The 22,098-nt window shown below is 52.1% G+C and overlaps 1 protein-coding gene across 1 annotated transcript; it reads right to left on the reverse strand.

Annotated features, from left to right (window-relative positions):
* Positions 1 to 7,690: 7,690 nt before the first annotated feature.
* GDF10 (growth differentiation factor 10) lies at positions 7,691 to 21,609 on the reverse strand. Its single transcript, XM_044236602.1, has 3 exons — positions 21,309 to 21,609; positions 11,067 to 11,992; positions 7,691 to 8,659 (listed from the first exon to the last, which is right to left on the reverse strand). The coding sequence occupies exons 1-3, from the start codon at positions 21,607 to 21,609 to the stop codon at positions 8,468 to 8,470; spliced, it is 1,419 nt and encodes a 472-aa protein (XP_044092537.1). The 3' UTR covers positions 7,691 to 8,467.
* Positions 21,610 to 22,098: the final 489 nt, after the last annotated feature.

Genomic DNA, 22,098 nt, shown 5'->3' on the forward strand with positions numbered 1-22,098 from the left:
ACACTGGCTGCCCAGCCCTCAGAAGAGCTCTGTCCCTGGCTTGGGGCTGGGGACGGTCCTTGCTTGTGTCAGCTGGGTGATTGCTTGGGCCACACTTGTCAGCCAGGAGAAGCAAGCAGTCTGGGGAAAGGAAGGAAAGAGAACAGGGAAATCCTGAGGACAGCACGTGCCCAGGAACTGTCCCGCTGGCCCCAGGAGGCCAACAAGCTGCAGCCCAGTAGGGGTCTGTGAGGTCCTGGGGTCTGCGTTATGGTAAAACCATCATGCCCATGAGTAGACCGTCCATTCCCATTATGTGTGGGTTTGACTAAGCTAAAAAAAAAAAAAAAAAAAAAAATAGGAGTAGTTGCACATCTCAGGGGTCTGCTCAGAGGGGGATTTGAACATGAAGTCTTTCTGTGCTGGCAGGCCTCCCAGGGAGAGGGAGCACTGAGCTGAGCAGCTTCAGGAAGTTGGAGGAGGGGCAACGCTGGCCAGCAGGCGGAGGTCAAGGATCCCAGTGTGTGCCCAGCATTCTTTCCACCCTTAGTGGGGGCAGGGTGAAACCAGGGGCCTCAGACTTCCCGGGCCTGGCCAGAACTTGCTGTCCCCATCCTTTGGGGACACTGTCAAGGGAGGGTAGACGGGAAAGGGTGCAGCTTCAGAAGTGCTGCTTGGAGAGGGGGCAGGAAGCACACTGGGCCTTGAGCCAGCTCAGTGCAAGAATTCGCTAGGGCAGGGAAAGGAGGAAGGGGTGCAGAGCCTAGAAATGGAGCTGCAGTATGCAACAAGGAGGGTCTGGGAGGAGCTGGAGAGCCAGGCAGGCATACCTTATGGTGCTCCAGTTCCTGGGGGCAGCCCAGAAAAAGGCCACATTCAAGAGGCAGAGCCAAGGGACACATGGGAGTGGCCTGAATGTGGTCAGGGAAGCATAAGGGTCTGCTACCTGATGTTTTCTTAAAAACATGGTAGATCTTATTTTCTGGTTGTAACAGTAGTATATAGTGCAGATGATTTGGGAAATGCAAAACATTGTGAAGAAGGAAATAAAAATAACCTACAGTCTCACTCACCAGTGATGCCCATAGTTAATATTTTGAAATCCAGTATATGAGCTCCACAATCCCCAATTTACAACCCTTTGGGCCAGGAGTGTTTTGAGATTCAGAAATGTTCAGATCTGGGAAATTTGGTATGGCATAAAAACTGTAATATTCCCAATGGGGGTGGGGTCAGTACCTTATAATCAAGTACATTAGCATTTCTGCAGTGAAACAAATAAAAACACACATACCCATTCAGATCAGATTTCGCCACAAAAGGAGTCAAAAGGAACTTCAGGTTTTCTGATAGTTTTGGGTTTGGGATCTCAAATAAAGGACTGTGGACCTGTTTACATGTGGGGTCACCACATCTGGCCATGGAGGCTGCTCAGGAGCCCTGCCTGTAATGTGGGTGATGCTCCCAGAGCTGTGTACTTCTGGAATTATCTGCCCAGTGAGCTCAGGGTATCACTACGTCCATGGGTCCTTCCTTTACTGTTTTCAACTAATGACATCAGGCCTCTTGATCCATATCACCAGGAAGTCTGATCCATTTCTTACACTGTGCAAATGCCCTACAGGTTTGTTTAGCCCAAAGAGGTAGAGGTGGGATGGTATCAGTCCAGCATCCTGGTGCTAGAAGTGGCGAGGGAGAAAGGGGTTCCAGCAGGTCCCACCTGCTGTCATTTTCCATTGAAAATGGAAAACACCTAGTTTTGCTGCTGGAGATGGGTCCCACATACCTAACAGCGGCTTGAGCACAGGTGCTGGGATGCCCTGACTGGTTCAGGTTTCTTCCCAGGTCTCCATAATGTCCCCCCTTTGGGTACTGAGATATCTGGTTTCTTATGCACACGCCCAGGCTTACCCTTCTTCAAAGGCAGTTATCTGGACCAAGAGAAGAAGCCATCTATGGCCATATTGTGATCCCATTCTGCCCTCTCTCACAAACCTCTAGGTTCTTGTGGGGAGCCTGCGCTACTAGCTCAGACTCCCAGTCTCCTCAAGGTGGTGTGATTTCAGAGACCCTATTAGGAGGGGGGGGTGGGAACAGAGTTCTAGGTTCGCAGGATGAAAGGATTCTGCAGAGGGATGGCAGTGATGGTTACAGAACAATGTCAGTGTACCCAATGCCACTGAGCTGCCGATGGTAAATTTTATGATATGTATATTTTACCACAATTAAAAAAAGAATTTTTAAAAAGTATATCATTTAGAGTTCTTTTTGTGGTAGACTGCAGAAAAGCAGAATCCAAACAGTTGTAAGCAAAGTGGATTACAGCTAACTAACGAAAGTTGCGAAGTCCAGGGAAGGTTTGGCTGTAGCCCAGCCTTGTCCAGAGTACAGGCCAAGTTGTAGTGGTGTTTTCTTCACGCCCAAAGCGGCCTTCCACTGCGTGGTCTTCACCCTCTGCCTCCCTGTTTTAGCGAGATGGCTGCAGCAGGTCCACACTGCATCCAGTGCGCCCTGGGGTGGGGGTGGAGTGAGGGCAAAAGTCTCTTGTCTAGGAAGTCCCCATTAGTCTCAGTGTCCTGTTTGGGTCATCTGTCCATGCCCTAGCCAATCACAGTGAACGAGGGGAATGCAATGTGCTGATTGGCTTAGATGGGGGTGATGCTGCTGAGGTCGAGGAATGAGAATCGGATTGGGATAATCCCTGAGAGACTTGTAGATCTGGTCCCAGGAGGAAGCCACTACTAAAAGATGGTAAGATGGTGTCAGTGTCTTCGCATGCCATGAAAAATTTCCATATACTTCACTTTTAGTGACTGAATAATATCCAACAGTGTGGACCTATCCTAATATATCCAACATTCTCCAGCCATAGGACAATTGGGGTATTTCTTAAAGATAATGTTGCAAGGCACATTGTTATAGGCTAAATTTTATATTACTTTCTGGAGACAGTTCATCATAAGAGGGATGTCCAAGTCAAGGTGTATGCAAACAACTTCAAAGCTCTTGGTAAACATCGCAAGTTGCTTTCCAGAAATGTTCCTTTACTAGTAACTTCCATTAGCAGAGCCTAAGGACCCGTCTTACCACCCCTCAGAGGTAGCTCTTTCTAGTCTTTAGTAATTTGATGAAAAAATGTGTTAACTTGCCTTGCTAGCTAACAGGACCCTATTTTCTCTATGTTTTGATAAGCCACTCCACAGGGTCTGGACTTAACTTTCTAGAAGGTACAGCGGTAGCTGCCCCGTACCCACACTGGTCCAGGGCTATGCTCAGGAATCTTGTTTGGTTCCATGTTGTGTGTCCAGGGAGAGGACCGGAGTGATCCACAGAGGCCTGCATGCTCCTAAGGAACACTGAGTGCCATGAGTACAGAGCCTGACACACGGTAAACATTCATCAAGTACTTGTTCTTGCTCTTGTCTGTACAATGTCCAATCTTTCCGTCCCCGTTTTGGTTACCCCTGGAGCGGCTCTGCCCTTCCCTTCCTCAAAGCCCCTGCCTTAGCTGTGCTTTCAGTTTAGAATGCCTCATACTCTTCCTCACTGCCCTTCACCTGGGCCAGTACCCCCTGCCTTTTAGTGCCTGCTTAGGACTGTCCTCCACTGCTTAGCCTCTGTGTTCTGAGTGACAGTACTCAGACATCTGGATTCATCTGACAACCACTGCGACGGACCCTAGGACCACTTTCTGCTGTTGGCTTGAGGTGGCACATCCTTCCAGCAATTTGACATGGCCAGAGTGTTCATGGTGGATCGGACACCTCCTCTGGGCAGACCTCCATGCTTGTCTCTGCACATGTCCTTGAACACTTCTGGGTACTCCTGGCCCTGTGTAGGTCAGTCTGGCTCTGCCCTGGTGGATGCTGACAAAGCCTTGTCCCCCTGTCTGTCCTTGATGCCCAGACAGACAGTTTGGCATTACTATGCTATGGTGGTATTTAACCAAAGCCCGTGTATTACCATCCCTCCCAGGACTTGTGAATTACAGAAATAGAGTCAGCACATGCAATTGCTATGGGAGAAGTATAGTTTAATGAATAAGAGAGGCATATGTGACTCAGCTATTTATTTCAAGGACCGTTGAAGTTCATCTCTCTAACAAACAGACTTCAGCCTTCATTTATGGAGGTGGGACAAGATCTGCCTGTATTTCTGTGACACAGCTGCCTCCAAGGGGTCAGGAACCCCTCTGTCCCAGAAAGTATGCCATGAAGACACCTCTCTCTGTGAGCTTCTCAAACTCTACACTTACCCACACACTATCCAGCAAATGAAAACTGGACCCACCCTGAGGCTGTGAGGAGAGAGAATGAGTCGGGTTGAGCAGAGCCTATGCCTCTTCCCAGCTCTGGGCCTAGCCTCTGTGAGACCCTGCTTGCATCTGGCACATGGTACGTACTCAACCAATGTGAACAGCCTATCTCAGGACCGTGCTCAGCTGGTCATTGCATTGTTTTGGAAGAGTGGTTCTTGAAGTGTGGTTCCTGGACCTCCAACAGCAGCACCTGAAAACTGGTTAGAAATGTAAAATGTAGAAATGTAAAATCTTGCCTTGGATTGGCAACTCTAGAGGTAGGGCCCAGCAACCTAGTCAAGCCTCCATCTGATTTTGATGCACATTCAAATCTACACATTGGGTTTGATAAAAGAGGAAATCCAAGAGATAAAGCATGTCAATATTGCCTACTATGGGATTGGGCACACAGTAGCAGCTAAATAATTGAACAAACAGGTGCATTCCTCTGATCATCCCTACTCATACAGACAGGATTGCTGGCACAGACTGAGGGATTTAGGGTGGGATTAGAATGGAGAGGGAAGAAAAATATTGCAAAGCTGGAACGAGCATCATTCTCTCCGAGAGTAGAAAAGAGGACAGAATAAAAATCTCAGGGACATCAGTTTATCAGTGAAGGATTTTATGTTTCCAGCTTTTGGTAGAAGGAAATAACCTTGACGAGATAGGGCTGGCAAGCTGGTCCTGCCCTGCTGGTCTTTCCCCCAGAGTCCTGCCCCGCCCCTAAATGCAGTTTGCACAATGCACAATGCACTATGCCCCAGCCAATCCAGCTCTTCCATCCTGGTGGAATCAACTCCATTCCTCTCCCTTGGGATCCCCCTCCTCAGACCTTCCCACCCTTACCCTAGACTTCTGCAGACTCTTCCAGTCTGGCCCTGCATGTGTCCTGGCCACAGAAGCATTAGTGATAGGCCACAGCACATGTGGCATTTTATAAGTGACTGAGACATACAGAGGCAACTGCTGGTGCTAAACCAAGGCTAAACACTCAGTGACACCTGGACTCAGTTTCCCCATTTGTTACGAAAAAAGGTTACATCAGAAGTTTTCCAAAGTCTCCCCACCCAACCCTGGCTGCCTTAAAGTTTCTACCTTTCAGTTGTACTGTCTTTACCTGTCACATGAATTAATCTATGAGGCCCCATCCTTTCAGAGGATATAAACCTTCAGGAACAGGGCTCAGTGGCAGGCCACCACACTGCTCCCTCCAAGCTGACACCGATGAAGATGCATGACCTCAGGGATCCATGCACATCTAGGTTGAGTGCTGGAGCCTTTTACTTTTGTGACAATGTGATGCTGATATTTGGCTTTTAAGAGGAAGATAAAACTGTTTCATACAAACATTTCTTTCTAAACTTTGCTTTACTGTAAGGTCATTCAGTGCCATTGGGAAAACCCTAATCAGCTTGGGGTGGGGGGGCGGATCACTCTCTGGGAAGCTGGAAAGCAGCACCAGCCACAGAGGCCTTAAATCAGGCAGCCTTGGGTGTGAAAGCCTACATTGTCCAAGGTCTAGTTAAGATGGAGTTGGTGGCCATATGATTTATCTGTCCTGAGACTGTTTTTCTGTCCCACCAATTAGGAAGTTAAGTTGCTGTGAACCTACAAGACGCTGTATCTGAACTGTGTGGTCTTTATAAAGGTTAGCAGCTACCGAAGACACCAGTTCCTTCCAGCACACTCCAAAGTCATCACCGCTGGGGAACATCCATCCTGGCACAAACATAGAGCCCCTGCATGGCTGGACACAGGAGTGATCCTCCCAGCCTGCCCCCCAGCCTTGCAAACTGGACATGAAGGCATACAGAAGCTGTAGGGCCTTGGAGTGACCCAGATCTCCCAGGAACTGTGAAGGCCAGAAAGCATAAGACAGAACTCTTACAGGACACCCCAGCTTCATCATGAAATGGAAGGGGAGCAGTGTATGAGAAAAAACTGAGGGGCACAAGGAATAAACAAGAATCTATATTGAGAAGAAGGGCCTTGGGACCCTTATTAAGTTGCAATATTTTTAGTCATTTTGCTAATAATGTATATCCTGTTCTGTTCCAAAAAGGATTAGATGTGGCGAGCCAGACGCTCCGTGTGCAGATCAGCTTGAGACAGCCCAGCACCCAGGGCACGGGTCCTGTAGGCCCAGTGCAGTCCCTGCAGGAATCAGGCAGCGTGTGTGCTAAGGACCACCTGATCTCTGCCTGCAGGGCGGGGAGTGGGGGTTTGCTTCGTGTCCAGGGCTGCTGTCCCCACACGGCCAGTTGGAGTGCTTCAGAGGAGACCCTAGGCAGACTCTGCTGGGCTCTGCTGGGGGACCCACAACCCCCTCCCTCCCCCACCTACCTGTTTCTGGGCGCTCCTTCCAGGGTCTGCTGCTCTGCCCTCAGCTGCAGCCGCCACAGCCTTCTTCAGAGGCCACATGGGCTTCTAGAGCTACCACGAAGAGGGCCAGAGAGCTGGAAGCTTCCGTCTCCCCACTGGGCGCCATCCAGAGAAGAGGTCTGAATGTCCAGCTCCCTTGCTTCAAGGCTGGGTGAACCCTAAGTTATAATTAAGTTCCAGAGCTTCCCACAAGAGCCAGGATCTTGGATGCTTGGCTTCTTGGCCTCCTGACCAGCTTCCCCCGATCCTTGCCTGTTTCTCTTGGGAGCATTTCCTCATCTATCCCTTGCCCAGACATGCTCAGCTCAGGAGCCTGACTTAAGATAGATTCTTTTCTGCTCCTAAGTGTCCCCTCAGGGCACTGCTCATGGCTTCTCAGATTCCTCCGAGTAACACTTGGGGCTGCATCACCGCCTCAGGTCCCACCTGAAGGGCTATTATACACCTGCCCCAAGTCAGACCCAGATTCTCCTTCAGAAATGCTGGTCAGTCAGCTTTGGGCACTAGAGTTGATGTCTGCTTGGGGTGATGTCAGCTCGGGGGTAAGAAAACCATTTATGGGAAGCTGTTTTGGGATGGGGCTACTGATGGGGAAGTAGAAGCCCCTGGACCTTAGGAGATACTCCTGACTGCTTCCGATTAAATCTCTTGCTTGAACTACCCCAAGTAAGAATTCTCTATACAGGACACCTCAAATATTTCTTTAAATGTCTTAGACATCTTTCCTTTGCTCAGGGTCCCCTCTGAAACTAAGGAGGTGAGGAAGTTCTGTGGGGCCACTGTGCCTCTCTGGGGCCCTGTCCTGCCTAGATTAGTCCAGGATGGCATCTGTGCAGCAAAGTGGGCGGGAAGGATGCTGGAAGGCATGGGGCAGCTGGTTTCCAGAGCTTAGGATAGAGACAAGAAGGTATAGAGAGGCCTAGGGTGTCTCTGCTCCTAACCAAGGCCCGGGGGCCACCAAGATGACATATTTGTAGGTGGGGATCTATCCATATTCTAAAATGGGTGACATTCAGTTTTTCAAGATACCACTGTACCTTCAATTTATTAGCTTTCCATAAAAACACATAACATAAACAATCTACAGTATACAAAGTATAACTTACAAAAATATAAAAATCTTGGTTATTTTTTAGTATTCCAACATATTACTGCACATGTTATTTCAATAAACAGGTTTAAACAATGTACCCTTAACCAGCCTGATTACCTCTGTGGGGAATGGTGTCCACTCCCTCCTCTTCATTTTAAAATAAAATATATATTAAGAAAAAAGAACCACAATGGGTTATACGTGCATACTGTATGTGTGAAAGCTTTTGTAGTAGAATTTCAAAGTTCATATCATTATTGAGGCGCTTCGTCTCATATCAGTATGTGGCCCAAAGTGTTTTCAACTGACTGTCTGAACAGAGGTTCATTCCTTGTGATGAGAGCAGGTGTCCTCACATTTTCAGCCTTCTTCCCTGGTTATGAGATGATGGTCACAAAAGCCAACATGGTGGCCACATTTGACTTTTGGGTCTTCAGAGCAGAGGGGATGAACCATGAGCAGCCTTCAGGCAAGGGCTAATTCCCTTCAGGGGATTCAGACTGGCACGTGGAGAGCTAAGTCATCAGCAATGAGAGACTCCAGAATGGGCCTCGGGGGACAGATCTTTCTGGAATCCGGTGAGGGTGCCTGTGAGCTCTTCCCTGCATATGCAGCTGTATCCCTCATGAAGCCCTTACCCCGGAAGGCCCTGAGGATGCTGCCCTGCTGGAAGCGGGGCAGGGCAGTTTCCTTCCACCCCAGAGTGGCTGGTCTTACCGACAGGCACAGGTCTCCACAGACATGTTAGGGTACACCTTCAGAACCATGTTCCGGTTCTCATCCAGGAAGAGGACCCCAAGAGAGTTCATCTTGTCAGGAACACAGCAAGGCTCTGGGATGCCCGGGACGATGCCCACAGCCCTGACGATGCTCTGGATGGTGGCGTGGTTGGACGGGCGGACAATCTGCCAGGCAGGAAAGGAGCACAGTTACCTAGGCGCTCAGCCCTCACCCACCCGCTCTGCCACCGGCACATCCCCGATAGAGGTCACAGAAAAGGTGTCCACCTAGAAGAAAAGGTAAGATTCCAGGGGCACAGATTTCCTCTGAAGTCAGCCACAGACTGAAGTCTCAGGGAGGTGTGCCAAAGCCTCAGGCCTTCCTGCCCCTTGGGTCTCCCGGAGGGTAGTCACATCCCTACCTGAATGACCACTTGGGGGCACCTGTGTATCACACATCCCCAAGGAGCCCTTAGACCTGGGCAGGAACTGTCCAGATGGTGATGCCCAGCTACTTTCCCCGGGCAGCAGCCTCCCACATTTCACAGTCCCAGCAGTTCCGACACACTTCCCGTGGGAGCGTGTTCTTAGTCCTGCAGGGGAAGGCCCCCAGGCATGTGTGCACCAGCACGAGGGGGCTGGAGTGCGCATTTCCCAGATGGCTCTACCTGTGGGGTGTCAGTGGCTGCCCCACCTCACCACCCCGTCTTGTCCTAGTATCCACTCTATGGGGTGGCATTACCTTAATTTTAACTGTGAATAAGGGGAGGTTTAAAATGTCTAAGTAGAAGGGGCGCCTGGGTGGCTCAGTGGGTTAAAGCCTCTGCCTTCGGCTCAGGTCCTGATCTCAGGGTCCTGGGATCGAGCCCTGCATCGGGCTCTCTGCTCAGCGGGGAGCCTGCTTCCCTTCCTCTCTCTCTCTACCTGCCTCTTTGCCTACTTGTGATCTCTGTCAAATAAATAAAATCTTTAAAAAAAGAAATGTCTAAGTAGCTTGACCAAGAGCCCTCAGCTAGGAAGCATCCAAAAGTCATAGAAAGTTGGAAACCATGCTCGCATGTGCCGTGCAGCCTTTCTTTCCCTCCCCGGGCAGCCTCGCATACCCAGAGGAGTCAGGGGCCCAGCCACAACACAGAGAAGGCTGTTCTCAAGCACTTCCAACAAGAGAAACAGGACCAAGCCATGGGAGTTTCAGCTCACTGCGGACCAAAGGAAGTTTTATATGTAGTGCGTTGATGAGAAAGGCCCCTTGCGTGGGGAGGCAGGGAGGACAGCAAGGTAGGGATGTCTGAGTTGTGGGCTCTGGCCGCTGTCAGGGAAGGTGGCAGGCAGCCAGCCAGACTGATAAGGTGAGTGCTGGGTCAGCCAGCTGGAACCTGCTCACTGCTCATCCGGCAGCTACCCAGGCCTGTGCTAGGTTCTGCCAGCCCACACCTGCCTCTCTGTCCATCACCTCCCTTCCTCTCCCTTGCACATGCAAGAAAAGCCCCTGAATTCCCAAGCAGGTTAATGCTGACCCATGTCTGCGGCTGGAAATCCCAGCGACTGATTTATTTACATTCAAATTGGATTTATGCACGGACTTCCTTTCTGGAAGGGGAAAGAATGACCTGGAACTCAGCAGAGGAGCTAAGCAGGAGGAAAGTGTGCACTCCGTGGGGAGGGCCGACCTCAGCTGGCAGCCAGCCCACCCAGCTCTGATCGTGAGGAGATGGATGGACAGAGCCGCAACGCAGCCTGCAGGGAAGGGGAGACTCTGCAAACCCAGGGCCAGCACGGTGGATAAAACAGCCGCGTGCTGTGTTGCCTGCAGACTTGTGTGCAGTGAGAGCTAGTTGCCCCCTGGGTCTCCATTCCTCTGTGGGAGGCAAGGGTAGGTAGGGGTGGGGAGGAGTCCCTAGGAAGCCACTGAGGCCAACTCTGCTGGTCACAGACCCCAACGCCCTGAGGTCCAGGCCAGGAACAGTTGGGGTACCAGGTGGTGGGTATTATAGAGGGCACGGATTGCATGGAGCACTGGGTGTGGTGAAAAAATAATGAATACTGTTTTTCTGAAAATAAATAAATTTAAAAAAAAAGAGAAAAAAATTTTCAAGGAAAATGTATCTTAATAAATTAACTCTGAAAATTACCTTCTCAAATAACAAAAAAAAGAAAAAAAAAAAAAGAAATGAGAGCCTTACGGAGGAAGGGGCTTCAGAGGCCTGTCTTGCCTACGGTATAGGGAGTGGGGGTTGGGCAGCATGTAATCAAGCTCTGTAAGGCCATTGCTATGTGGGACCACACACCTGTGGGGATGGATTCTCTGCTTTTCGAAAGAAGACATGCTCAGATTTAAAATTCAAACTCAGTAAGTCAGCCCTTTCAAAAGCCAGCCGAACTATATCCATGTGGGCTGTGTTTTCCTGACAGGCTGACTCCCGAGGACCTCTGCCTAACCATTCCCACCTTGAATAGAGATGGGAGGTCTTCTAATGCCCAGTTCACAGCTGGGAAATAGGTCACAAGGCAGCGAGACTTGCCAGGAGGGGCAGAGCTGGGAGGCACAGCCAGGCAAGGGGCTGGACACAGCGGTGTTGCTCAGACAGCCTACCTTGGGCATGGGGAACTCGCACACCCCCGCACAGTAGTAGGCATCGAAGGATTTGGGCAGGACGATCCACTCATTCCACCCGATGTCTGCGAAGTCCACCTTCAGATACCTGCGGGAGCAGACCCTTGGCTCGGCCCACTGCTTCCTCCGGGCTTTCTGCATCGTCTTCTCGTCGAAGTCCAGCTCCCGTGAGGAGGCCATGAACACATCCTGGCCCTTCTTCCTTCGGTCCTTGCGCCCTGGCCGTGGTTTCAGGGCCCTGAAAGGGCCGGGCCACAGTTCGTGCCTATGGTAGTGCTGGGCGTGGGGGGAGGGCGCCGGCCTCTCATCCAGTCCTGGCAGCTCATTGTCCTGGAGGGGTCCAGTGGCCTCAGTGGCCCGGCGCACACGGGGGTCCGCCGAGCTGTTGGGGGCTGTGCCAGGCTCCGGGTCTCCAGCCTGGAAGGGGTCATATCTCTGCAGCGTCACTGCCACACTGTTGGGCTCTGAGATGGCCAGGTCATCAGCATAAATGAGGATGTAAGGTGCATGGGGGCTTGGCCTGGACACCCCTGGGGCCTTCTCCCCAGAATCCAGCTGGGCAGAGAGGAGCAGCTCGCCATCCTGGCGGGCTGCCTTGACGATAGGGGAGATGTCCTTGGCCTGCCACAGGCCCCGTGGCGGGGGCGCCAGGGCCATGGCCCCACGGAGCAGCCCCTGTGTGGCCGTGTTCTGAGGGACACTGCGGAAGACCAGGTGCTGGCGTGCGGGCAGGCCCGGGGGCAGGAGGCGGCATGACACGTTCTTGGCCCGCTGCTTGCAGGGTACCTCTCGTGCCCGGGGCCACCGAGGTTCCGAATAGAAATGGAATGTGGCTGAAAGGATCATTTCTGATTCCTGCAAGGAAGTCAGGTTGAAGAAATACACAGCCTTCTGGTCGACCATTTCTGTGAGGGCAGGACAGACCACAACAGGTTAGGTTCTTTCTTAGATAGGTCCGTCCCAGTATTCATGGGGTCTCCCACCCAGGGCTGGGATGGAGGAAGTGTGTCCATTTAGGGAGCCCCTCCAGGCCAGCCAAGCCTTCCTGTCTCAGGTCATCCTCACAGTAAACTGAGGAGGGTGCCCTTACTGATCCTCAAGGAACAGATGAGGAATTGAGGTCAGAGGGGTTGGGGTTTATTACTATCCCATTACAAAAAGGAAAAGGTAGCAGATAGGGGGTGGGGGTGCTCAGACACCTCTATGCGTCCTCTTCCCACACTTCAGCGACCTCAATGCACAAATGCACAAATGCCACTGATGCTTCTGGGGAGGAGAGAAGGTGGTGTCAGGTTTTTGGGGTGCTCTGAGTCAGGTGCAAGCCCTGTGAGAGCGCCCCCTCGCCCACCGTATGTACCCAGCCCTCTAGTTCACAAATATTAAATGCGGTCATTCTTCCAAACGAGATGAGTGAGGCCGAGCGCCCCTGACTCCCCCATGTGCCGAGTGCCTTCTGAGGGACACTGGGCTTGAGGGCGCAGTGGTCTGAGTTTCTGCTACATGGTCTGCCCAAGGGCTTGTCAAACTTGTTTGACAAAGGAAGAGCAATTTCAGGGTTGCACAAGGCCACTCGACAAAGTCTACAAAGACCAGCTTTGCTCTCAAGAGGCCCATGTCATGAGAAGGCCTGGCATTCCTCAAATATCAAGTGTGCAGCTTGAGAAAGCTCCAGGCCCGACATCCCTGGGGCTGTCAAGCACCTTTTCCTTCTAGCCTGGTTCTCCCAGGTGTACCCCAGGGCCAGGAGGCACAGCACCCTCATCTGTGGCCCCGGGAGCTGCGCCGAGCTCCAGCCGCATGAGTTCTCTGAATGGCCATGTCCTCTGGAGGATTCGGGTAGGAGGGAGGAGTTGTTCCCAGGCCTCGCTGTGATCTTGCAAGCTGGCGGGAGACCAGAGCTGCCAGGGTAGCTGCCTCCCTCACTGCTCTACTTCCTGCTGTCGAGTGTCCGTCTGCGGGTACAGACTGCTGGGTAAAGCTGCCCCACGTACAGAGCTCCGAAGCACAGGACTGTGTATGTGTGCAGGGATGCCGGGCCCAAAGGCCCCGGTTCCCAGACACCTGCACCCACAGAACGAGCTGAGATTTGTTTTTTGTTTTGGGGTTTGTTTTTTTAATCAAAATCTTCCTTTTAAGGCTGTTTCCTTCTATTGTGATTAGGAACTGTCATGTACTCTTGAGGGACCATAAAAGAGAGGAAGGAAGGAAATAGCATATCCACAGAGGACCTGATAAATGTTAGTCAAGATTCAGATGACGCTCTAAAGACCCTGCCTAACCTGACCCTCGGAGCAAACCCATGGGACAAGAGTGGCAGTCCCTCATCGTGCTCCACACATAAGGAGCAGCGCAGGGCCTTGACGGCCGATTAAACTTGGCCTTTCCAGATGCTACAACCTTCGGTGTCTCGGGCTCCAGATCTGCGCTTTCCCAAACATTCTGCTCTCTGCCTTCCTCCCCTGGAGATGCTGATTCAAAGGGTTTGGGACAATGAGGCCAAGGGATTTGTGTTTTAGCCAGCATCCCAGAGGACTCTAACCATCAGGCAAGGTCATGTATCTAGGGTTGATGTGTGGGTGGGGTGAAAGGTCGCTAAGAGGGCAACATCCTCATCCTCCAAGCTAGATAGGGCCCTAGGAACCAGGTCTCCAGGCCACATCCGGACCACACCAAGCTCATCTGCCTCAGATGGATAGTGGGATCTCTGTGTCACATGATTGATTGCGGGATTAAATAAATAGCACAGATAGTATGCTGGGCACCAAGGAAGAGCTCCTAAGTATGGTTCTCTGCCACTTCCATCTAAAAGGCCAAGGCCGGCAAAACAAGCCAGCTCTCCCTCCACCAACTTGGTATCCCTCCAGTGATCCAAATTATCTGAGTTGTAACCCAACTAACAAGGCAGATAGTGCTTTTTGTCTTTCATCTAGTTGAAGTCTATTGTCTGCTACAGATTCCTTGCTAGGAAATGCGTTAGGTGGCTCTAGGACAGACATTTTGGACACTTTCCAAAGAGCTGGCCCATTGCAGCAGGAGGCAAGCATCTCTGGCCTAGGAACGTCCAGCCTTTGGTGAGGAAGGGCACAGCAGACTGGGGCAACAGGGATAGGCCTCCACAGTGGAAAGGCAGCTCAGCCACCCTCCCAGTGATGAGCTAACCGACTGGAAGGTCTATGAAGAAAGTCGACTGTGACCACCATACCAGGAACAGCAGCTTTGGCCTGAGGCAGGTGTAGCCCAAGGACGGTGCTGGGAGGCCTGCCCCTGAGGAGCAAGAAGTGCCTGAAGGGGGATTGGCCTTCCCTGATGGTTATTCCTGCACAGGATGTGGGGGAGGGGCAGCAGATACAGCTCCTCTTCAGCCAGAGAACCATGGAGAGTGTGCTGAGACTGGTGGGGGAGGGGCCTTTGAGGTCACCCAGCCTGATCAATCCTACTCAGGATAGGAGTCCTTCTCCTGTGTGGCTTGAACACCTTTTGCCATAGGGGGCTTGTCCCTCATGAGGTAGCATGCTGCCTGGAGACACTCTCTGTGGGAAGGAGGAGGAGACGGGTCATGTCCATTCTCCAGCGTGTGAAGGGCCAAAGACTGGCTCTGCTTTCTGTGTCTGCATGCCCGCCATGCAGGGGTCTCTGGGCTGGGACGAGAGAAGAGGAACCTACATGAAGTCTCCAGCTCGCATAAGCCCCGGCCTCAAAGGAGAAGCCCCTAAGAGCTGTCCCTATTCCCTGTGAAGTGTGCTGGTGCCATGTCTCATGGTCAGCAAGAAAAGGTCCTCTCTTTCCCCGCCCTCCCTCCTGTCCTTTTCCTTCTCTTTTTCTTCCCCTTCTCTCCCAGCCTTCCTCCCTTTCTCACTAAACATTTAGGAAACTCCTACTTTGGGTTCAGTGTTGCACAGACTGGGGTCCTGGAAAAGTTGACCAGAGGGGCTCAGCCCAAGGAGGAGACAGATGGGCCATCGTGATGATGCCCTTCTGCTGTCATGTCACAGCTTTACAGAGCACTATCCAAGTGAGGCCCCAGGAATGCTGGATGCATTCACTCACAGGCCACTGCCCTGCTCACAATCCTCCATTGCCCAGAAAGTAAAATGGAACCCCTTGCCTAGGCCCTGCTTGACCTGGCCTTCCTCCTTCCCCACCCCCATCTCTGCCTCAGTCACCCTGGCTTCTGGTCCCTCCAACAGAAAGCTTCCCCACTAGGGGCTCTGCCTAGGTTGTTCCCTTTGCCATTGCCCCACCCCTCCTCCTCCGGGCCGCTACCTCGCCTTCAGCTCTCCACTCAAAGGGCATCTCTATTAAAGGGCACCTTTGGCTCCAGTGGCCCAAAGAGAAACCCATCACTCTGTTCCCTGCTCCATTTATCTTCATGTCACTTCTCAGCATCCTGATACGTATCTCTTTGTTGTTATTTCTCTTCCACCATGGAACACAAACTCCAAGGGAGTGGAGCTTTGCCAGCTCTGTGTGCAGCTGCATCCCCAGATCCTAGCCCCAAGACTGAGTGAGAGGCGGTGCCTACAAGTGAGTGGTGAATGGAGGGGAAGCATGGAGTCTTTGCTAGATCTGCTTCAGTTAACAAAGGGGAATCCCTGGCCTGCTGCCCTCAGGGCTTAGCAAACACACTCTAAAAGAAGTCCAGAAAGCTTCATTCTATAGGAAGATGGAACTAATGATACAAAATCAACTGGAGACATTGGGCAGCAGGATCTTTGTCCAGTGACTTCCGCTTAAGCCTCGTTTTTCTTGTCTTTAAAATGGGAATAATATCGTTTACCAGTTATAGAGGTCCAAGCTCCAAGTGTGTATGCATGCTTGATTCCCCATTTTCACTAAGAGGAGAGCAGCTGGGTCATTCATTCTCTGGAAAAAGATGGAGCTTCAGGAAGGATATCTAACTTGCTGAAAGTCACCCAGCTGCAGAGGGGCAGGCCAGGCCGTGTCTGATCCCAAGGCCATGCTCCCCTGTTTACTCAGGTCAAAATGGTGATCTACCTAACAGTGAATGTACAAAGACCGGGTGTTGTGAAGTACAAAACATTTTGCAAACACAAGTCATTATGTGGATGTTTTGGAGTTCTAACTCTCTGAGAAAGAAAGGACTAACTTTATTTAGATGAGCTATTCTCTCTTTGGACTTTCAGAAATCTTAGAATCCTAACTGGGCCCACTCTGTGGGCATGCAGTCTTCTTCCTAAGAGTAGCAGGGAATCTGAGGTGGGAAGAGGTGGCTCCAATCCATGGGTCGCTCCAGGCACCCTCCTGGTAAACCTTCAGGCCACGAGGACTCTCCATCTGCTCTGTCTTACAGGAAAAGAATCTAAGCCATGTGGAGATTTGTCCCTTCATTCACTGTCCTGGAAACAGCCATCAGGGTGACCAGAGTGAGAATGTGGGGAATCGCCAATGTAAGCTGGAAGAAGGGAGCCATGGGTCACCAGGGGTGCGGCACAGAAGACTTAGATACTTAAAATGACTAAGTATTAAGTGTCTATTTTCAGGCAGGCCTCAGAGGAAATCCTGCTTACATCACTTACTAGCTGTGGAGCCTTAGGCAAATCATGGTGCCTCTCTGGGTCTCAGTTTCCACATCTGTAAACTGGGCAGAGGGTTTGTAGGCACTTCCTAAAGTTGTAAGATCATCTTTGCTGAGCTCACACCGTGGTGCCTGGTACCCAACACATGCTCAGAGCATACTGGCCTTGTGGTGTCACCAGCTGCTACTGCTCTCAGGACACCACGTCCTTGCTCCCTGTCCTCATGCCCAATGGGACTTGTCCCATTGCCACTTTGTCCACCCCTCCAGCAGGAGCCAGAGTCCCATGGGCTCTCCCTTCTTGCATCTAACCAATCCCAGCCCCTGCTGGCTTGGCGTCCTATTTCTCCACAACTACCCTGAACTCTGCGTACTTCCACCACTGTCTTCACCTATGACCCTACCTCCACTGCCACCACAACCCCAGATCCCTGTCACCACTCATGTCACCCACATGCTTCACAAGGAAATCATCTATTATAGATGAAAGGTCAGCATCCTTACTATACAAAAAACCCTCTATTTGTCAGTAAGAAAAAGTCAAGACCATAGGAGGAAGCCATTTCCAATGGAATAATTACAATGGCTGAAAGGCATGAAAAACAGTTCAGGATGACCAGTAATGGAAAAAAAGAAGTGACTTTAAATGAGGATATAGCAGGATGCCTGGGTGGCTCAGTTGGTTAAGCATCAGCCTTGGGCTCAGGTCATGATCCCAGTGTTCTGGGATCAAGTCCCGCATCGGGTTCCCTGCTCAGAGGGAAGCCTGCTGCTCTCCCTTGTTTGTGCGGTTTCTCTCTCTCTCTCTCTGACAAATAAGTAAGTAAAATCTTTAAAAAAAAATAAGTAAATTAGGATATAGCAAGTTTTACCTACATGTTAAAGATACAATCCTACTAAGGTAAAATAGGATGCATATATAATATGTAATGTATAGAATATGGCAATATATTTATGTCACATATAATATTTATTATTTATTTTCCACTAAACTATTAACTCTGGTCATATTTGGGTTTGTGATTAGGAATGACTTCTTTTCTTTACGGTGATTTTCTATGGTTTCCAGGTCAGTGTGAATTGATTTCATACTCTTCTCTTACCACCTCCTGCATCTCTCTTTCCCTCTTTCTCTCCCCTCCCTCTTCCCCTTCCCTGCCCTTCTTCCCCCACCTCTGTTTCCACACCGTACACTGTCCCACTGCTGCAGCCAAACTCAGGCCCATCAAGACTCTTAATGGCCTGTTTGGGCCTTCGGGTCCACCTCCAGCTCCTGCTTCTCTGCTCTCACTGTTTCTTCACGGAAACGGAATTTCTTACGGTCCCCAGCACACAGTAGTCTGCTTCACTTCTACACCCGGCCAAGCACCATCTGCCCTTCAGAGTCTATCTGGAGCCCTAATGCTGTGTGAAGGTATCGCCGGCCCCTCCCTGCCAGCCCTCCTCCCTTGGCTCCCAAGCAGACCGACAGCCGCTCCCGACGGGCACTGTCCCCAGTTCTGCCGCCCATACTCTCCCGCTTACTTCTGACTTTCCCCCAGCTTGTGAACTTTTCTGGGCAAGGCCAAGGGTCTGTGCATCTTTATGTCCTCTTGAGCTCACAGCACCTGCTGCCTAATGAGATGCTCAGGAAATACTTGGGGAACTGAACAAATGTGACCTTTGGCATTGTGGGTAGATAGGTATGTATTATTATTCTCATTTAAAGATGAAGACATCAAACTCAGAGAGGTTAAGTAAATTGCCCAATTTCACACAGGTCAGTGGAAAAGCTTAGAGTTAAACACATTTGTTTAGGACGGTGGGGGGGAAGGTCTAACCTTAAGCCATGGGTCAGGCTCTGAAGCGCTCTCCACTGCTGTAGGCTTAATAGGGAACAAGACACATTTTAGGGAGCAATGGAAGGGAGGGAGGAAGGGGTGGCTAAAGTAATAGTAATAGCATCTAATAAATTACTGAACCCATACTCAAGGCACTGTCTTAAGTACTTGACATACCTCAGTTCATTTTAAAAACCCTGGTGGGAGGTTGGGGTACCAGGTGGTGGGTTTATAGAGAGCACGGCTTGCATGGAGCACTGGGTGTGGTGAAAAAATAATGAATACTGTTTTTCTGAAAATAAATAAATTGGAAAAAAAAAACCCTATAAGGAAGGAGCATTGCTAGCCCCATTTTAGAAGTGAAAAAACACAAAACACAAAACACAAAAAATAACTGAGTCATGGCCAAGGTTAGCCCCTTGCCCTAGTCACAGACTCAACATCTGGAGCTCTGCAGTCCAGCTCACAGCCCAGCTCACGGCCGGCACTCTGAACTTGAGCCATGCTGCCTAGTGGCCAGCGAGCAACTGGCTCCACTGCCTCCAGGGCCGCAGGGCCTACCACACCGAGGCTGCAAAGGCCACTGTCATGCCACAGGATGGTGCTGGAATGTTCCAGGACTGGAGCTAAACCGCCCCCCCACATTGGTGCCTCATTCAGAAGATGAGGGGTCCCTGCCCAGGCTCACTGTTCCTCACAGCCCCCCGGGGAGTGGCTCACAAAGCAGGCATCTCTAAGGGGGGCGGGGTGTGAACCACTCGATAATGTGAATCAAGGAAGGAGGCGAGAAACCAAACTGCCTGCATCTATGCGGTCAGCACAAATCCCCCTCATGCTGCTGACCCTTCCCCTCTGCACTGTGTGCACAGAAACCCACACTCAGAGAGAGAAAGCTGGTAGAGCTGGGACTTGTACCCATGGCTGTCAGATGGTTCCAGATGAGCATGCTGGATTTGTCAGACAGTCGCAGACTGGTCCACAATACTCCTGATCTCCCAGAGAGTAGTCTGCTGTACCCTCTGTGTCCTAAGTCCTGGGCTGAGTTCTGATGGAGGTGGGAAGAGGAGGCTAGCAGTGGGAATGGCATTGGCTTGGCACATGGGAGATGCCAGCCCCTGCTGCTGCGAATGGCCCCCTAGCCCAGCCTCAGTTTTCTTATCTGTAAAATGGGAGGGTTGGATGTAAAGCACTGTCCTCAGGTCCTTTTCAGGGTTAACGTCTATGTGTCAGTGTTACTTGTGTTACCCCTGTTCTGTGCAAACAGAAAGACAAGATCGAGCACCTCCATGCGGGGGCAGGGGGGCGGGGGGCTGCAGCAGTGAATGTACTCAGTGCACATGAGTGCACTGACGGACCTCGCTGACCTTGCTTTCCTCAACTACAAGGCTCTGAGGACTGAGTAATGGATGCAAGGTCAGGTGTACACCTATCTGAACACAAATGCTTTGTAATTCCATAGGAACAACATGCACGGACACCTAATTGGGCCAGTGCTAGGCTCTGGCCACAGGAAAGGCACTGGCATGACTTGCCTATTTTGTTGATGAGTACAGTAAAGTCCACAGAGGTTTAATAATTTGCCCAAGGTCATGTTCATGCTAGATGATTCCTGAGTGGCTTAATTTAATAATGATGCTCTGGAAATGGACCCCAGGTGATGAAGAAAAAGTACCAGGGGGACGCAGTCCAGGAACCATACTTAGTGGTCTGCTCAGTGGAGGATGGGGGCACCTCTCTGTGGCAGGTATTCCCCAGGACACCATCATGCAAGGCCAAACTTCCCAGGCAACAGGTGTCACCTTGAGTCCCACAACCTGCAGTCGAGAGGTGGCCGACCTGATCCCAGATTGTGTGGCCCCAATGTTGGGCTTCCTCCTCTCCACCTCAGGAGGGATCGGTCCCTCGAGACAAACAGTTTTTTTTTTTTTTTTCCCCTCCGGATGAGTGGCCTTTTCCCCCACAAGGGCTGCTGCGGACCCCTACCCACACTTTCTGGAATGGCTTTCTGTGACCATGGGTAGTCTCTATGGTAACCAGTGTTTTCCAGCCACCCTTGCCATCAGGCTGAACCTCCTCTCTGCTTGCCCAGGGCCCGCAGGCGTAGGCCAGCTGGGCTGGCAGACGACTGAGGCCACAAGCTGGAAGTGCTCTCAGAGCAGGGCAGGGAGGACTCTGTAAGTGACCTCTGTCCAGCTCCATCCAAGGTGTGAGTACAGGGGAAAGGATCTTCCCAGGTGGAGCAAGGATGGGAGGGGACTGCAACCCCCCCCCCCACTGCCCAAGTTTCTGGACCCTTCCTCAAACCCCCGTGGTCTAAACATTTCATGTTAGTGTCTTGCAGGCCTCAGTGTGTGTACCCAAGACCAGAACCCAAGGCCCTTCTCCATTCACTCTGGGCAAACAGAACCCATTAAGTGCCCCCAGCTAGAGTTGCACGCTCCCTGCCTGAGCCCGGGCCAGGCACTTTCAGGCCAGCTGCCTTATGCCCACCTGACTGGCCCCACTGTGTGCCCTTCTCATGCGCCAAGTGCCAATACAACTGAGCCCTATGAGCTTCCCCAGCCCAGAACCATCTCCACACTGTGCTTAAAGCCTTGTGTATGGGGTATTCTACACCAGCAAGGGGGACATCCTCCCAGTCTTGGCAGCACCCTAGGGGCAGGAACTCTGTGTCACTGCCACTCTGGTGTCCCCACTGGAGGCTCAGGGCCTGACATAGAGTGCTTGGTGAATGATGAATGAATGAAGAATGAATGAATGAATCTATAAAAAGAAGGAAGAGAAGTGAGTGTAGTGGTGGGGAAGATGAACAAGTGAGGAAGGGGGAGAAGGAGAGGAGAGGGTGTCCGGGACCCCTCTACTTACCTAGCCGGGACCGGAAGCTTCGAACCGTGTTGCCCCCTCCCGGCTTCGCGCCCCTCCGACTGTATTTCTCATAAAGCCGGAGCATGTGGACAGCGACCATGTCTTGGGCGCCAGGGCCCAGAGTGGTGGCAGCGTCCCCCGGGGACCGCCAGGGGTCCTTGATTCCAGCCTGGCCATCAGCGGCTGCAGGCGGGGCGGACCAGGCGGGCGCCTGGTGGCTGCCGCCTGCGTCCCGGAGCAGCAGCAGAAGCAGAGGCAGCAGCGGCAGCAGTTGGGTCGTCTGAGCAGGGCCACGGGCCATGGTGGGTGGCGGCGGCGAAGGTCGAAGCCGGGGAGGAGGAGAGAACGCGCGGGCGCACGAGAGGCTGCGGACCAACCCTGTGGCGAGAAGGCGCGAGGGGCGCTGGGTGCCGAGATCCGCGCGGGGCGCGGAGTGGAGCGGGGTGGGAGCCGAGCGCTCGGGTCTGTCCGAGCCGCGCGAGCCCCGGGCCAGCGGTCACGGCCGTCCGGAGCCCCGTGGAGCCGAGCCAAGCCCGAGCCGACGCGACGCCCCTGCGGACTAGCGCCGCGAAACTTTGCAGCCCACAGCGCGCCCGGCTCGGCGGGTTCGAGGGGCGGGGCGGGGCGGGGCGGCCGGCGGCGCCCTCGGGGGGACCGGCTGTGCGCCCCAGACCACGCGGGGCCGCCGCCGACAAGGTAGTCCCTAGGCGGGCTGCGGTGTGCGTGCGCCCGTGTGTGGCGGCGTGCGCGCGCAGGGGTGTGCGCCCGAGTGTGCGCCCAGGAGTGTGGG

The sequence above is a fragment of the Neovison vison genome, chromosome 2 (assembly GCF_020171115.1).
Source record: "Neovison vison isolate M4711 chromosome 2, ASM_NN_V1, whole genome shotgun sequence".
Taxonomy (NCBI): domain Eukaryota; kingdom Metazoa; phylum Chordata; class Mammalia; order Carnivora; family Mustelidae; genus Neogale; species Neogale vison.

Coding starts and splice junctions, on each gene's coding strand:
- GDF10 (XM_044236602.1), bottom strand. CDS start 21,609: ATGGCCCGTGGCCCTGCTCAGACGACCCAACTGCTGCCGCTGCTGCCT. Junction 11,993..21,308: donor AAGCTTCCGGTCCCGGCTAG/GTAAGTAGAGGG, acceptor CTGCCCTCACAG/AAATGGTCGACCAGAAGGCT. Junction 8,660..11,066: donor GCGAGTTCCCCATGCCCAAG/GTAGGCTGTCTG, acceptor CCTGCCTGGCAG/ATTGTCCGCCCGTCCAACCA.